Consider the following 15,597-nt stretch of genomic DNA (forward strand, 5'->3'; position numbering starts at 1 on the left):
CCTCTTCTGTAAACACAGGGGATTCAGATGCAGCCTGGGAGGCCTGCAGACCACAGCGCTCAGCTTGCTCATATCACCTCTTGGATCACCAACCCTGTCACTGCAAACTGGGTGTTTACAAGGCTGGTTACAGTGAGGATACCGTTGGGTTCAGCTGAACTACGGAAGAGCCTGGCTGATTTGTTTTAATAATACAGGTTCTATTAAATTTCTGATAAAATCATACTGCCTGGTCATAGTTTATAGTGACTTTCTGTCAGAGCCAACAAATAACAACTACCAGCCACAATTCCTGTTCTCAGCATCAAACCAGGGCTCACCCATGGCCACTCTACTGCTCATAAGTGTGGAAAGCATGATCTGATTGGGATGTTGCTAAAGTTATGAAGACGGAGGTCATTGCTAAAGAAGCCCCTTACATATTAAATCATGGTCGGCGTCTGAATCATAAAAGTCTTAAGTCTCCTTAATTCCAAGGCAAAGCAAATTCTCCATAAACATCTGAGTTTCCTCCTAACAGAAGGACGGCTGCCAAACCTCAAGCCAAGAAACTTAGATGTAAAGTTTTCTTTAAAAGGTGATTAAAATATTTAAATTATTCATACTGAGATATTGTTTTAATTAAGAAGAGTTTATAAAATACTGGAGAGAAAACTTTTACTTTGGAAACCTCAAAATGAGGTTGCAATGAGCTTAGGTTGTACAAATGATTCACATACGACCACAGGCAACAAGCTCAGGCTGGGGCTCTCAGGGCCAACAGGGACAGTGGGATCCTACTTGAAGTAAAATGCCATGGGAGTGAGAAAATAGACTGGTTTCCAATCTACCTTCCACCAAGGGTCTGGAATGAAAGCAAGGAAGTTCAGGGTTTCCCAAACATTTCTTCCATCAACAAGCATCATTATTGTCCTCAATGGATTCAGATATGGGAAGGGTACCTCTAGGAAAAGTTTGGAAGTTTAGAAATGGTTTTCCGAATTTTTGTTAATTAATATTAATCAAATTATTAAGCCTTATAATTTATATGAAATAGAGGTTAACTCACTAAATTGATAAAACCACAACCAAAATCAAAGGAACTAGAATGGTGCTAAAAAAATACTAAGAATTAATTGATTAAATCTTAGCCAAAATAAAAGAAACTTCACCTCTCTATGTAACCTTTTGAAAGTTGTCTTTAGCCCGGAACCTCTACTAGAACATCATCCAGGACCACCACTGCCTGGTAACCATGGCCAATGTTTCTGACACCAATTCCTATATTTCCTTGGCCTTGGTTTAACTACTTCCTTTGACTTAAGGAGACGAAGTTGTCAGTTCTAGAAATCAAAACTAGTCTCTCTGGTCAGATCATTAAGCTTCCTAATCCAAATTCCTAATCCAAACTTTGGACAAAACTAACCATTTGAATCTAAACATTCGTGTGGCCGGGGCTGCGTTTCGGGTTCCCCTGATCCCAGGTGCAGATGGGGGACAGAGTCAGGAGCGATGAGAAACGTGACTTCCAGCCTAAGGACGCCTTTACCCTTCCCAAGCTGAAGCCCACACGGTCCTGGCTTGGAGCTGGACACTCGGTCAACTCTGGTCAGGTCATTTGGTGTAAAAAGTGGCCTCCTCCCAAAGAAAACGAAACTTCAGTGTGCTTAAGACTTAACTTGCACAGGATTATGTCCATCAGGTTTGCAAACCGCGGGAGGGCTCTGTGACCGCCCAGCCGGCGCACTCTTCCCCTCCGACCTGCGTAGCTTTCTTTCCTTTGGAAACAGCACGCCTGAGATTCTAGACAGTGAGCAATCTCCTCGGAACAAAGGTTTCCCAAGTGGGATAAAAGCGTCAAGTCACTCTTGATAAACAAGGATTTCTTTCCAATTACTTTTTCAATCTTACAAAAGATGTGTGGTAGTATCGACACATTTCACAGAAATTTTGTTTGAATAGAACATTAGTAAACCGAACAACCGATTCTCCTGAAACAGGACAAGCAGGGCGGGGCCATACCCTGTCTGGTCGCTGTCGCCTCCAGCCCGGTCGCCTGCAGCCCCTGCCCGCCGCCGCAGGTGTTCCTGGAGCGGCCGGGGCGCGGGGCACCTGCGTCCTCCCGAGGCCTGGCACCCAACACACCCGTGAGGACACGGGCCCGCGAGCGGGGTCCCGGCCTCAGCGGCGGCGGCGACCCAGACACGGGCTGACGCGGGGGAAACGGCACGTTCCCACCCCGCAGGCCGGTCCGTTTCCGCACGTCACGCGCGAGTCGCCGCGGTTCCTGACAGGCGGACACGCCCGCCCGGCCCGCTCCCCCGCGCCGGCCCTCCCACTGTCCGCCGATGGCGGGGGCCGGGGGACCCCCAAGCCCGTCCCTCCATCTTTACGCCTCCTGCTCCCAGGGCTCGGGCACACCCCAAGCCCCGACCACCCGCAAAGCTCTGGATTATCACCTAGTCAAACAAACCGGAACGAAAAAGACACCAATCCGTGGCCTTTTAAGTATTCGATATTTACAAATAAATTGCGATGATTAAAATTAAAAACTTTGGAAGAACTTCTCCGTGAACTGGAGCGGTTGGGATTAGACCTGAACCAAAGCCGCGGGGTGCCCGTCCCGGGGAGGGCGCCCCGACCTCGCACAGCTTGGGGCCACCTCGCGCCGCAGCCGCGAAACCCCGACACCCTGCTCCCCGCGCCTCAGCCCTCCCGGCGAGTCGCTCTCCCGGGCCGGCGGGTCCCCACGGCCGGCCCCCGTACTCACTTGTGGCCCAGCCCGTCCCCCGGCGCCCCAGCCGCCGACACCCGCAGGAAGAGGAAGGGCGCCCTCCCGCCGGCCCCGCCTCCGCGGGCCGGTGCGCACCTGAGACGGTACCGCGCGCGGGGCGGCGCCGCCCGTCGTCCCACGGGGCCTCCGGCCTCGCACCTGGGGGCGGGGACAGCCCTGGCTGCGGGTCTCGGCCGCGCGGCGGGCGGCGTGCCCCGCGGGTCCGACCAGGGAAGGCGGGGCCGAGCGGGGGTCTTGGGTCCTTGAGGGGCCCCTGGTCCCGCGCGAGCCCCGCTCACCCCAGTTCGCTGGCCTCACGTCCGGGCCGCGCGCCCCAGGTGGGGGGGCGTTCCCCTGACCCACTCACGACCCCGCCCCCACCCTGAGGGGAGCACTCCGCGGGTCCCGACCTAGAGCCGCCGCCTCCAAACACCTGCCGCCCCCTCACCCGCGCCGCCCAGGTGACGCAGGACCCCGCCTCCCCGGCCCAGTCCCCGGGTCCCCGCCCTCCAGGTGCTGCAGCCCCGCCCCCTTCCCGGCACCGCCCCTTCCCCGGCCCCTCTCCCGCCCCGGGAGACTCTCGGCCCCGCCTCCCGCCGCGTAGTTTACACCTGACTGCGCAGGCGCGAGGCCCGCGGGCTCGGCCCCCGTCTCTCTAAAGTCGGTCGGCGCAGGCGCGCGGGGCGGTTTGCTCGGAGTGCGCATGCGCTGCGCCTGAAAGTGCCGACGCTGTCAGTGGGCGCCTCCGTGTTTGCGCGGGAAGATGGCTGAGCAGGTGCCGAAGTCGGTGCTGTTCGTGTGTCTGGGTGAGTCGTGCCGAAGGGGCCCCGCTCTGGCCTTCCTGGGTAGGGAGGGTGGGCCTCGCGCGCTCGGGCTGCGCCGCTGGGCGGGGACGCGGGCCCCAGGTGGCCGGGGCCCGGCTCTCCCTCCGCGCAGCGCCCGGCCGCGCCCGCTCTGCGCGGCGTCCCCTCGCCCTGCGGTCTCCGCGCCGGGTCCTGGCCATTGCACCGGCCAGAGCCCCCGCCAGCCCCTCGCTGGGTTGAGCCGAAGCTGCTGAGGGGCGTCCTGCCGCCTGGGGGGTCTCCAGGGCCCACGCTTCTAAGTGAATCTGAGCTGAAGCCGATGGGCTGCAAGGGTTGGGGGTTTGGGGTCGTAAAAGCCACACCAGGGAGGCCCAGTTCCCCAGGTCCCAGCGCAAGCAGCCCTCGCCCGCGCCTGAGCACCGGACGGTGCTGGGGGTTCTCTCGGTGCTCCCACGGCCCAACTCGCGCCATTCCCGGCGCGTAGGGGAGAAGGTAACTCCTTGTGTACGTGGGCCTGGGGCCCCGGCTTCTGTCAAACGCCAGAGAGCAAGTATTTTGTGCTTTGCAGGTGCTGACACACAAAGGATTAAGCTTGGCTGTAGTCCACCTGAACTTTATCGACACTGGGACTTGAGTTCCATATAGTTAGATCATGTCATAAGATATTATTTTTGAGGTATTTTTTATCTATTTTAAAATGTGGGAATAATTCTTAGCGCTGTGGGCTGTACACCGGTGGTGGACCCTGTCTCAAGGCCTCGGGAGGACGGGTCTGGGGAGGCCATGTGAGGACAGCAGAGCCTTTGGGGGATTTTGAGCAGCTGTTTTGTTGAGATTAGACCTGCAGGGCGGGGGCAGCAGGAGGGACACCAGCGCGCAGAGAGGAGCGGACTGCAGGTGACTGGAGGTCCCGCAGATGATGCCATTTCACCTGGTACCTGTACACAGGACAGTGAGAGCAGTGTGTTTCTAAAGTGTAAAGATCTCGTTCCTTCAGATTATTTATTTGGACCCTTTTTCAGACTAAAGTAAAATAAAATGCCAAATGTTTTTCACTGAACTGAGCTCCTTATTTTGGCAAGGTTATTAAGTATTTTATGTTTTTGTAAGATAATCGTGCCACAGCCCGCACGGTTGGAGGTGATACCATATTTGTGGTATCAGATGACTTCTTCCTACAACGTATCTATGTTTATTGAGTGCTTTGTATGTGTCACACTGCTAGGTGTTGGGGCCTCCCAGGGTAGGATAGATGCAGCCCCTGCCCTGGGAGAATATAATTTTTTTGAGTCCCTGTCCTTGAAATGAAGGTGTTGAATAAGTACATATTATACTAATTTGGGGGGGGGGGGCTTGAGACTTTACAGATTGAAAAATTTTTTTTTAAAGAAATCTGAAGATGACATTTTAAGTTAAGGCAGCAAATCGTTCATGTTTTTGTCTTGTGGGAAAAGTAAGTTTTTATTTTGCAGTTAATCATAATCATTTGTAAATGGGTGAGTTTTTATTATGTCTTTAGATGCTGAGATATTAGGCATCTGTTATTCTAGAGTTCCAAAATAGCAACAGTTGCCTTAATTTGGAAAAGTGCTGTTAAAAGTACTCCTGGGTATATGGTGACATGTATTATAATAGCACATCCATAGGAGGCCTTTTGGTAATTAAAATAGTGGGGATGATAATACCTGTTTTAAAAATTAAAAAAAAATAAAATAAAAAATTAGCATATGAAAAGGAAAAACAGCACAGCACAAACTAGCTTCCTGAGGGCATTCAAGGTTAACTCCTGTCTTAGTGTAGAAATTGAAAATCATCGAGTTAGTTTCATACAATAGGGAATTAGTTATGATTCACAAACTATAGTAGATTCTAATTCTGCCTGTTTATTTTGAACCAGAAGATTGTAATGTTGGTAAAGTCTGGTATCTAAATGCCATCTGTTCTGACAGTCTGTCCTTCCTTCACCTCATCTCTGTCACCCCATCCTTGCTTCAGTTTCTGTCTGCTCCCTGCCCTCTCCTGTTAGCCTCTTAGGGACTTAGTCTCCACCTTCAGCCTCAAGCCCATCCAATGTTTCCTAGTCCTGTGGTTATTTTCCTAACTTTGCTAAGGGTCTGTGTCTTAAATGCTTTCTGTCTCCGTGCCCTGGCACAGTGCTTGGCCCATCGTAGTCATACACGATATGTTTGTGGAATAAATCTCATTACTCCTCCCCAAAACCTTTAGTTTCTTCCAACTGTGGCTACATTAAGTCCAAGTCCTAGCCACAGTTTAGGGTTCCTGTGTACTAGGCCCGTCAGCTCACACGCATTTCCTCTCCGTATCTGCAGCAGCTCCACCTACTCATTCATACAGTTGCCCTGACTCAGTGCCCTTTTCAAGACGATGCCCATCAAGGTCTTTGTCCATTAAAGATCTGCTCTGATCTTCTGTGTTTTCTGAGAACCAGTTTCCTTATTGTTTATGCTTTTTAGAATATTTTTCTGTGCTCCTATCGGCATTGATTTTCTTGTGTTTATTATAGCTAACTGTATCTCCGTAAATGTGTTGCTTGGCACATGGTAGAGATAATTTGAGAGGAGATTTTACGTAATTTATCTTTTTCCCTGGTGAGTAAGGAATTTGGCCCCAGTTGAGGAAAGGGGTGGCTTTTGTCCTGTCTCCTGGAAGGAGTGTCATGTTCTTCAGGGAGGGCACCTGCGTCAGGGGCAAAGGAGGTAACCTAGCCATGGGGGACTGGAGGCTGAGTCCAGCCACAGGCTGATATTTCACCCATTCATGCCTACGTAATGAAAACCCAGTGTACCCTCAGTGTCAGAGCCCTAGAAGCATCCTGGACTCTGAGTATTGTCACACGTTGATGACCAGAGGGCAACGTATCCCTAAGGACTAGAGAGCTCTCTATTGGGAGCTCTTCCAGAATCTACTATACACTCTCTAACTTTGTCCAGTTCTGCTTTGTATCTTTTTGTAATAATAAAACTGCAGTTATAAGTATAGATTTTCCTGAATGCTGTGAGTCCTTGAGAGGATTATTGAGCCTGTGGAACTTCCAAACTTACAGCCAGCTGGTCTGAAGTGAGGGTGGCCTGTGCCCACAGCCCTCTAGGAAGGACTTGACCCACGTCATGCAGGAAAAGTTTGTGTTATACCTAAACACATTAGTGTGTATTTTATGAAACAGTAGTGATCCTTATTATGTGCAATGTACTTGAAAATACATTATTTTTACTCTGTCATATTTCACTTTTAAATTGGTTGTTTACAACCCACATCCTTGATTTCATGGCCCACTTGGGGTCATTGATAGCAACCTGAAAAACAAGGGTTTTGGTTATAATGGTCTTTCTGATGTCTTTGCCATTGGTACTTTGAGGCTTGAGCAGTTGGTGTCAGACCATTGAACTTGGTCTTGGCCAGCTGTTCTCACAGGTCCCACCTTGATGGGCAGATGCTGTCCTTGGGGAAGGGCTGTCCCCTAGCAGGTATTATGAAGTGGCCCATGGGCCAGCCTGTGCTGGCAGTCAGCACCTCCCCTCCGTCAAACCTAGCGCTCACTTTTTGCCCTCTCCTCTTTTTTTAAGGTAACATCTGCCGATCACCCATTGCAGAAGCAGTTTTCAGAAAACTTGTGACTGATCAAAACCTTTCAGATAAGGTAAGCACCGTTCACTGTTTTAAAGAGGCTAACCGGAATGCCTTTGGGGCAGGAAACTGCGAAAAAATGTTTTCTTCTCTCCTGCAGTGGAGGATTGACAGTGCGGCGACCTCCACATACGAAGTGGGGAACCCTCCCGATTACCGAGGGCAGAACTGCATGAAGAAGCATGGTGTTCCCATGAATCACGTTGCCCGGCAGGTACCGTTATGTAAACCTGAGGGTGTACACGTGTGTTTTGTGTTACAGTGGGTCATTGACAGCAGTGCTGTTTCTGACTGGAACGTGGGCCGGGCGCCAGACCCAAGAGCTGTGAGCTGCCTAAGAAATCATGGCATCGACACAGCCCACAGAGCCAGACAGGTAGAAGCGATCTCATTTAATCTTTAATGTCTATTACGTAGAGCCTGGAACCTCAGAGGCTAGGAGAGGCCTGACCAGACTTAACCTGTTAGTGAGTGTGTATTCACGGTCCATTTCATTGCCACAGCGCAACCATTCTGTTTCACTGCTGGTCCACAGACTTGGGTCTTGGAATGTACTTAATAAAGCATGTAATTAGTGATTTATCGTGGGGAGAGCCCTGGGCAGGAGCTGGTACCTGAGCTGCAGTTTCCTTGTCTCCACCTCAGCTTCTGAACCCTTGGGCCACTGTGATGACTCTGCTCACGTAACAGGTGTTGCTGGGTAAAGTCCTCTAATATATTCAAGAGCATTTTCATCTGAGAGGGGCCTTAGGAGCCTCCGGCCACACTGACGTTTGGTAGGTACACAGCCTGCACCCCAGCACTGGAACGCCTAGGTTTAGGTTCCGAGCCCTGCCCAGTAGAACCTGTGGGGATGAGGCCAGTGCACCCTGTCTGCGCCCTCCAGGGAGGCAGGTGGCTGCTGCTCACCTGACGTGATGCCCGTGTGACCCAGGGACTGGGTTTTACATTTTTACTAATTTAATTGCCACCTGGGATTGGTGGACGCCTTACTGGATTACAGGGTTCTAGACTCACATAACCACAGGGGAGCAAGGTTTCACAGCAGCATTCCAAGGGGAGACGCAGGGCCCAGTTTGTAATTCAGAACGTCTCATGTCTTGTTTTTCCCGGACTGTGATTGTTTTATGGAGATTCAGTTGACTTTTTAAAAAATCTGGCTAAAATCTTCTAACTTCCTTTCGTACCCAAACTAAGGAAATGTCCAGGCTCCTTAGGCCTAGCAGGACTGTGGGTTAGCCTCAGAGGACAACAGGCCATGTCCCGAGATGGGCTTTTGAGGCCTTCAGAACAAGGAGCTGACTGCTTTGAAAATCAGCGGTTAAATATGTCACATCAGTGAGTGTGGTGGCAGTGTGAGCACTAAGATTTAGTGTTCGTGCTTGAATCAGAACTTTAACCCTGTCTTGCTAACTGGTGGAAAGCTTTTCAGTTCACTTTGCCACCAGCACTGTGGTCCATCTTTACCCTCTTCCTTACTCTTTAGGGAAGGGAGTGGTGGGTAAACCCATTTTGCAGATCAAGAAACTGAGTCCTGGAGAGAATAAATGACTTATCAAAAGTTATCCAGCTTCAAATGGTGGAGCTGGGATTTGAACATCACTTTGTTTCAATAAAAAATCAAGGTGTGAGCCAGAAAATTCACAAAACAGAATTGTCTTAGAAATACTTCTAATACATTAATGATGCCTCAGAAATTGGTAAGACACATTATTTTTGGCTTACATAAGTTTACTCTCATCTGTGAACCTGCAGTGTCTGGCTGTGTTGTTTGACTGTGACCCTTTCTTAAATGGGATTTTCATTGGACAGGAGGGAATTTTATCATTTGCCCATTCATCTCATCGAGCGTCTGCACACTTTGCCAGCCCCTCCTTTGTACTCTTTTAAAGAATGTAGATGTATGTCAAGGAGTTCTTCAGAATTATGAGCAATCATACTTCTATATTTTCTATTTTTCACCAAGATCTGATGGTTTCTCATGTCGAGGAGTTCTTCAGAATTATGAGCAATCATACTTTTATATTTTCTATTTTTCACCGAGATCTGATGGTTTCTCATACACTTATATACTAAAAGTAGGTACAAAGAAATAATTTTAAATGCACATGCCATAAAAAAATCAAAGCTAGAAACTTTGTTTTTTAAGAACATTGGTAATTTAGAAGTAGCATTCCACATAATCTGTTTTTTGTCTTTTTCTTTTCCTGTTGTCTTTCAGAAAATTCAGTCTTTTTTAAACTTCAAAGCGCTAATAAGATGTTTTATAAATTAGCGTCACATCTGATCTTTAATTTTAGAATCTCACTAATGTTTACAGGTTTTCTCTTTAGTCATTGTCACAACTTGTACAAGGACTATTGTATTTTATTTCTTAAAATGTTCCTTTTCCCAGCATTTTCAGCTTGGGTTTAATAAATAAAATACACGTAGGGTGCTTTTTTCTTTGTCTTGGATGCACAGTCTATGCTCTTGAGTGAGTGGAGGCTCACGTCCGGTCAGTTCTGTGGAGATGTTTACTTTATTATACATTCTTTCCTCTTTTCAGTAAACTTCTCTGGCATGTACACAGAACCACTGTAAGCTCAGTCCGTTTTTACAGCATGACCAGTGCTTGCTGCTTTCTCTCCACTGGAGGTCACCACGAAAAGTTTGTATCTTGTCTTTCTGGCTCTCCTGTCACTCCTGTGCTCTGATTCTCCATAGTGCCCTGTGGCAGGGTCTCGTGATCACGCTGGGTCCTGTCCCCTGACAGTTGTGCACAGTTATCTTCCCGCTCTTGCTGGACATTGGGTGGTTTCCTGTTCGGGATTCTGTGAATATTTTTGTACGTGTCTTTCTGGGAGCACCTGTGTGAGATTCTATTGGACATGCACCCAGCCTCACACATTGTGTCCTGGTTGGATATACACCCGGATGTGGGGTTTTTTATGGGATTTTTTTTTTTTTTTTGAGCAATATGAGTTCTTCCTATATTTTGGATATTAATCCCTCATTGGATATCAAATGTATCATTTACAAGCATCTTCTCATTCAGTGGGTTGCTTTTTTGCTGTGTTGATGGTTATTTTTTAATTTGTTGGTGTCCCATTTGTTTTCCTTTTATCTTTTCCCTGGGAGACATATCCAAAAAACACTGCTAGGACCCATGTCAGGACCCAAACCAAACTTTGTGGTTTTAACTATCTTACATTTAAGTCTTCAGTCCGTTTTGAGTTTGTTCTTGTATATGGTGTAAGAAGGTGATTTAGTGTCATTGTTTTGCGTGTGTCTGTCTCCAGTTTTCCCAACACCATTTATTGAATAGACTGTCTTTACCCCATTGTATGTTCTTGCCCTTGTCAAATACTAACTGACTCTACAGGTGGGGTTAATTTCTGGGCTCTCTGTTCCATTCCATTGATCTATGTGTCTTCTTTATGCCAGTACCATGCTGTTTTAATTACTGTGGTCTTGTAGTACAGTTTTATATCAGGTACTGTGATCCCTCCAGCTTTGTTCTTTCTCAGGATGGCTGTAGCTATTCGGAGTCTTCTGTGTTTCATATTAATTTTAGGATTATTTGTTCTAGTTCTGTGAAAAATGCCATTGGTATTTTGATAGGGGTTGAATCTATAGATTGCTTTGGGTAATAGAGATGTTTTAACAATGTTAATTCTTCCTGTCATGAGCATGGCATATGCTTCGATTTATTTGTGTCGTCTTGAGTTTATTTCAGCAATGCCTTTTGGTTTTCCAAGTCTTTTACCTCCTTGGTTAAATTTATCCCTAGATATATATTTTTTAATGCAATTGTAAATAGGATTGTTTTCTTAATATGTCTTTTGGGTAGTTTGTCATTGATGTGTAAAACTGCAACTAATTTCTGAATATTTATTTTGTATCCTGCTACTGCACTGAATTTATTTATCAGTTCTAGTAGTTTTTTGGTGGAATCTTTAGGGTTCTCTATATTCAGTATCATGTCATTTGCAAATATGACAGTTTTACTTCCTCCTTTCCAGCTTGGATGCCTTTTATATCATCTTGTCTGATGGCTGTGGCTACGACTTCCAGTTCTGTGTTGAATAAGAGTGGTGAAAGCAGACAGCCCTGTCTTGTTCCTAATTTTAAGGGAAATGCTTTTAGTTTTGCCCATTGAGTATGGTATTGGCTGTAGGTTTGTCATAATGGCCTTTATTATGTTGAGGTATGAACCCTCTGTTCCTACTTTGCTGAGCCTTTTTATCATAAATGGGTGCTGGATTTTGTCAAGTGGTTTTTCTGCATCTATTGATACGATCATATGATTTTTGTGATTTGCAGATACTGTACCAACCTTGCATCCCAGGTATGAATCCCACTTGATCATGGTCTTTTTAATGTATTGCTGGATTCGGTTTGCTAATATTTTGTTGAGGATTTTTGTACCTGTGTTCATCTGGGATATTGGCTTGTATTTTTCTCTTTTGTAATGTTTCTGTCTGGTTTTGGAATCAGCGTAAGGCCGACCTTGTAAAATGAGCTTGTGAACCTTCCTGGTTCTTAAAATTTTTGGAATAGTTTGAGAAGGATAGGTGTTCATTTTTCTTTGAATGTTTGGTGAAATTCACCTGCAAAGCCATTTGGTCCAGAACTTTTGTTTGTGGGGAGTTTTTGATCACTACTTCAACTTTGTTGCTAGTATGTCTGTTCACATTTTCTGTTTTCTTCCTGATTGAGTCTTAGAAGATTGTGTGTTTCTAGGAATTTACTCATTTCTTCCAGATTGTCCAATTTGTGGGCATGTAGTTGTTCGTAATATTTTCTCACAGTCCTCTGTATTTCTGTGGAATCAGTCATTACTTCTCCTCTTTTGTTTCTGATCTTGTTTATTCCAGTTTCTCTCTCATTCTTGATGAGTGTGGATAAAGGTTTGTTAATCTTGTTTATCTTTTCAAAGAACCAGCTCTTGGTTTTATTTCTATTATTTTTTTAGTCTCTATTTTGTTTATTTCCCCTCTGATCTTTATTTCCTTCCTTGTACTAACTTTGGGCTTTGTTTGCTTTTTTTTCTAGTTCCTTTAGGTGTGAGGTTAGACTGTTTATTTGAGATTTTTCTTATTTCCCGAGGTAGGCCTGTAATGCTATGAATTTACCTCTTAGTACTGTTCTCGCTGTGTCCTGTAGATTCTGGGTCATTGTGTTTTCATTTTCATTTGTGTGTGACATTTTAATATGTTAACTGAATTCTGCATTGTTACTAAGAAATTGAAGATGAAGCATAAACTTGGCATCTACATATTTTGCTATTTTATGTTTACTCTAGAAACTTTATCAAATTTCTTTGCAATACAATTTTAGGAAATAGGTTAATTCTATTTTCATTTTAAAGTACCCTAAATTTAATTTTTGAGTAACAGATTCTAGTATAGCAATTTTTTTTTAACTGCTCTGTATCCTCTAGGTTTGATTGGTGTAAATGTAAACACTATGTTTTGACTTCTTAATTCCAGGTGACTAAAGAAGACTTTGCCACGTTTGATTACATGCTGTGTATGGATGAAAGCAATCTGAGGTAATTCCCTTTCTGAAGGGTATTTCTGTTCAGCTCTCATTTTAATAATAGGCCAAGTATTTTGCTGTCCAAGTGATTTTTCATTATCTTAAAGTTTTAATAGTGATGGCCACTGTACAGAATTAATTTATTTACAGTAGTAAGAAGTTCGGAAAGTAATTTAGAATTTTTTTCTTTTTTACAAAGAGACATGCCCTCCTGGGTTGCAGGTTGGATCCCTAGCCTTAGTTGGGGGCGGGGGCGGGGGCGGGAGGCAATCAATCAATGTCTCTCCCCCCTGCCCCCTCCCCCTCCCCCTCTTCCCCTCTTCCCCTCCCCACCTTTTACTCTCTAGAAATCAGTGGAAAAATATCCTCCGGTGAGGATTAAAAAGAGAGAGAGACACACCCTCGGGAAAGTTTGATTATTAGCAGCTTTAAAAACTTTCCTTGCTCCTGCCCTTCTGAACTTTCAGTCTGGAATGGGCTACATGTATAAAAATGGAATCACACCTAAAGAAGAAACCACATGCTGCACTGTGATCATGCCAGAAATCAGTGAGCACAGTATAGTCTACAGGTTAGACACAGACTCGGGTTAAGTGACTGGACAGATGTGTGAAGGTGTCCAGTTTAAGACCGGTCTCCGTGCTGTTTGGCACATGACAGCTTTTGCTGTTTTGTGTGCTGAGAACAAAGCTCGTTGGCAGCACAGACAGACGAGTGCTGTCCACAGGGAGTCACTCGTTGCCTCGGGAATAATGCATCCCCATTCCACGCGTTTGATGGAGAGAAATGGCTTCTTTTTTTCAGTACTGTGTCCAGTGGACGAGTGTGCACCCAACAGCTTCACTGATGTTCTTGTTAGTGGGGAATGTCATTAAAATACGTAAATTGTTCCCCCCCCAGTTAATTGCATTGTTCTCACTTTTCTTACTTACACAGTAGCTGTGGGTGTTACCAATAATGCCTAGTTAGAAAACTCTGCTGCCTCTGCTACCGTTATTAATGAATCCCAGCATGGTTGGCGCTCGTCCAGTGTTTCTCTTGCTGCCTGTCCCTTCCTGCTAGGGCCACTTGGCTGATAACTGGCCTTCCTGTTTGAGCCCAGGTCACTTTGGGGAGATTGTCTATTAGACACCAACATGCCCCGTGCTCAGTCGAGATGTGTTACGATGTAGTTCAGTGGAGTCCAGCTTTTCCTTCTATAGCAGCAGGACAGCTAGAGGGGGGAGGGTGTCGAATGGGCTGTCCCTAGCTCTGGCTGAGGCACCAGGAGTGGACAGTGAGGAACAGTGAGGCTGACCATGGGGGCACTGACACCTTGGGGGGCTGATGGCCCTCAGGACTTAGTTCACATGGCCTTTTGAGATCCATTCTGTCATCTCGGAAACGGTGTGTTTGACTGATTGTGTCAGCATGTAGTTCACAGGAGAACACGTTAATACTCTGACTTATGGATGCATGTTTTGTGTACAAAGGTCAGTGAGAATAGGCTGCTGTTGGGACTGACAGCTTCCTAAGGGTCAGATGAGTCCGCTGAGTGTCTAACTCCTTTTTAAATTAGGTCACCTCTGCTCCGTCCTGATTTGGGTGTTTCATAAAACCCTAGCAAATGTCCCTGTTTAACATAAAACCACTGATCAGGAAACTAAGTTACTGTTTTAATTTTACAGAGATTTGACTAGAAAAAGTAATCAAGTTAACAACAGCAAAGCTAAAATTGAACTACTTGGGAGCTACGATCCTCAGAAACAGCTCATTATTGAAGACCCTTATTATGTAAGTATAGTCTCATGTCCACATGTGGGGCCAGTGTGAGGACCACCCATTTTGTGTCCAGCCGCTTGGAGTGACGTGTTGAGGTTCTCGGCATTTTTGTTTCACAGGTTTTGTTATTTTTTTCCTCCTTTCAGGGGAATGAGTCTGACTTTGAGACCGTGTACCAGCAGTGCATGAGGTGCTGCAGGGCCTTCCTGGAGAGGGCCCACTAGCTGTGTTCACCTGCTGGTGCCGCATCCGTCGTGTCCTAGCCGAGGGTCACGTCCGTAGCTCAAGGCCAGTGCTGGTACTTCCGTCCACCTGCTGTTTCTCACTTTAAAAATAATTGTAGATGGAAATCAGTGGTTGTGTTTGGCAAAAGAATAAATAAATATCTTTGGCTCAGACAGTTTATGAGGCACATGAAGTGTTCATAAACCAGCGGGACCTCCCACCTTGCTCCAGTTACAGACAAAACCATAGAACAGCCAAGTAAAACATAGACTCTAAGGCCTGTCAGCATGTGAGCCCCGTAAGCACCTGCCCTACCTCTTCCCTGAGTTTGTGGACAGCGTGAAAATAAACGCGTTGTCCCTGGCACCCCTTCCACAGGGCAGTAGGAGCCCAGTCCACAGGGCTCTCAGCCTGGATGAATTGTGTTCATTCACAGATTTGTGCACACGCGTGTATAGGGAAGAGAAAGGTTACCGAATAATCTTGAGCACTGTTAATCTTGAGCTTCCTAGTTTCTGTGTAGCTTGTTCCACAAGGGAGTCGGCTTATTTGCTCCATTTGAGCCACAGTTATATCAAGAAGGCAGGACACTATAAGCTGCTTTGTGATTGGTTTGAGGCATGTGTCTGCTTTTAGATGCCATCTACAACCCAAATAATGAAGAGCTGGAAAAAGTTTTTATGTTGGAATGCTTAAATGTTGACATGGTGATCAGTATTCTTTCCTCAGAGCTTAATTTACAGGCAAGTACAGGTCATTTCTGTGGGCTTGCAGATAACTAATCTAAAATTTATATGGCTGCTTGTCAGAAAAGGCTTTTCAAAATAAACTTGGGAAATGATAAAAATACAACTAAGATGTAAGTCTGCTGTCTGACTGCTTTTTTAT

The 15,597-nt window shown here is 46.2% G+C and overlaps 1 protein-coding gene across 3 annotated transcripts; it reads left to right on the forward strand.

The window, feature by feature from the left end:
• The first annotated feature begins 3,461 nt into the window (after positions 1–3,461).
• On the forward strand, positions 3,462–15,561 carry ACP1 (acid phosphatase 1). 3 transcript variants are annotated; one of them, XM_087823301.1, is made up of 7 exons: positions 3,462–3,558; positions 7,140–7,213; positions 7,301–7,336; positions 7,463–7,576; positions 12,675–12,736; positions 14,391–14,496; positions 14,631–15,561. In XM_087823301.1, the coding sequence occupies exons 1-7, from the start codon at positions 3,516–3,518 to the stop codon at positions 14,706–14,708; spliced, it is 513 nt and encodes a 170-aa protein (XP_087679427.1). In that variant the 5' UTR covers positions 3,462–3,515; the 3' UTR covers positions 14,709–15,561. The 3 variants fall into 3 exon arrangements, with proteins under 3 accessions (XP_087679427.1, XP_016054669.1, XP_016054668.1); XM_016199183.2 differs by lacking the exon at positions 7,463–7,576 and having other exon boundaries at positions 7,301–7,414; XM_016199182.2 differs by lacking the exon at positions 7,301–7,336.
• Positions 15,562–15,597: the final 36 nt, after the last annotated feature.

This window comes from Miniopterus natalensis, chromosome 13 (genome assembly GCF_054644295.1).
Source record: "Miniopterus natalensis isolate mMinNat1 chromosome 13, mMinNat1.hap1, whole genome shotgun sequence".
Classification (NCBI taxonomy): domain Eukaryota; kingdom Metazoa; phylum Chordata; class Mammalia; order Chiroptera; family Miniopteridae; genus Miniopterus; species Miniopterus natalensis.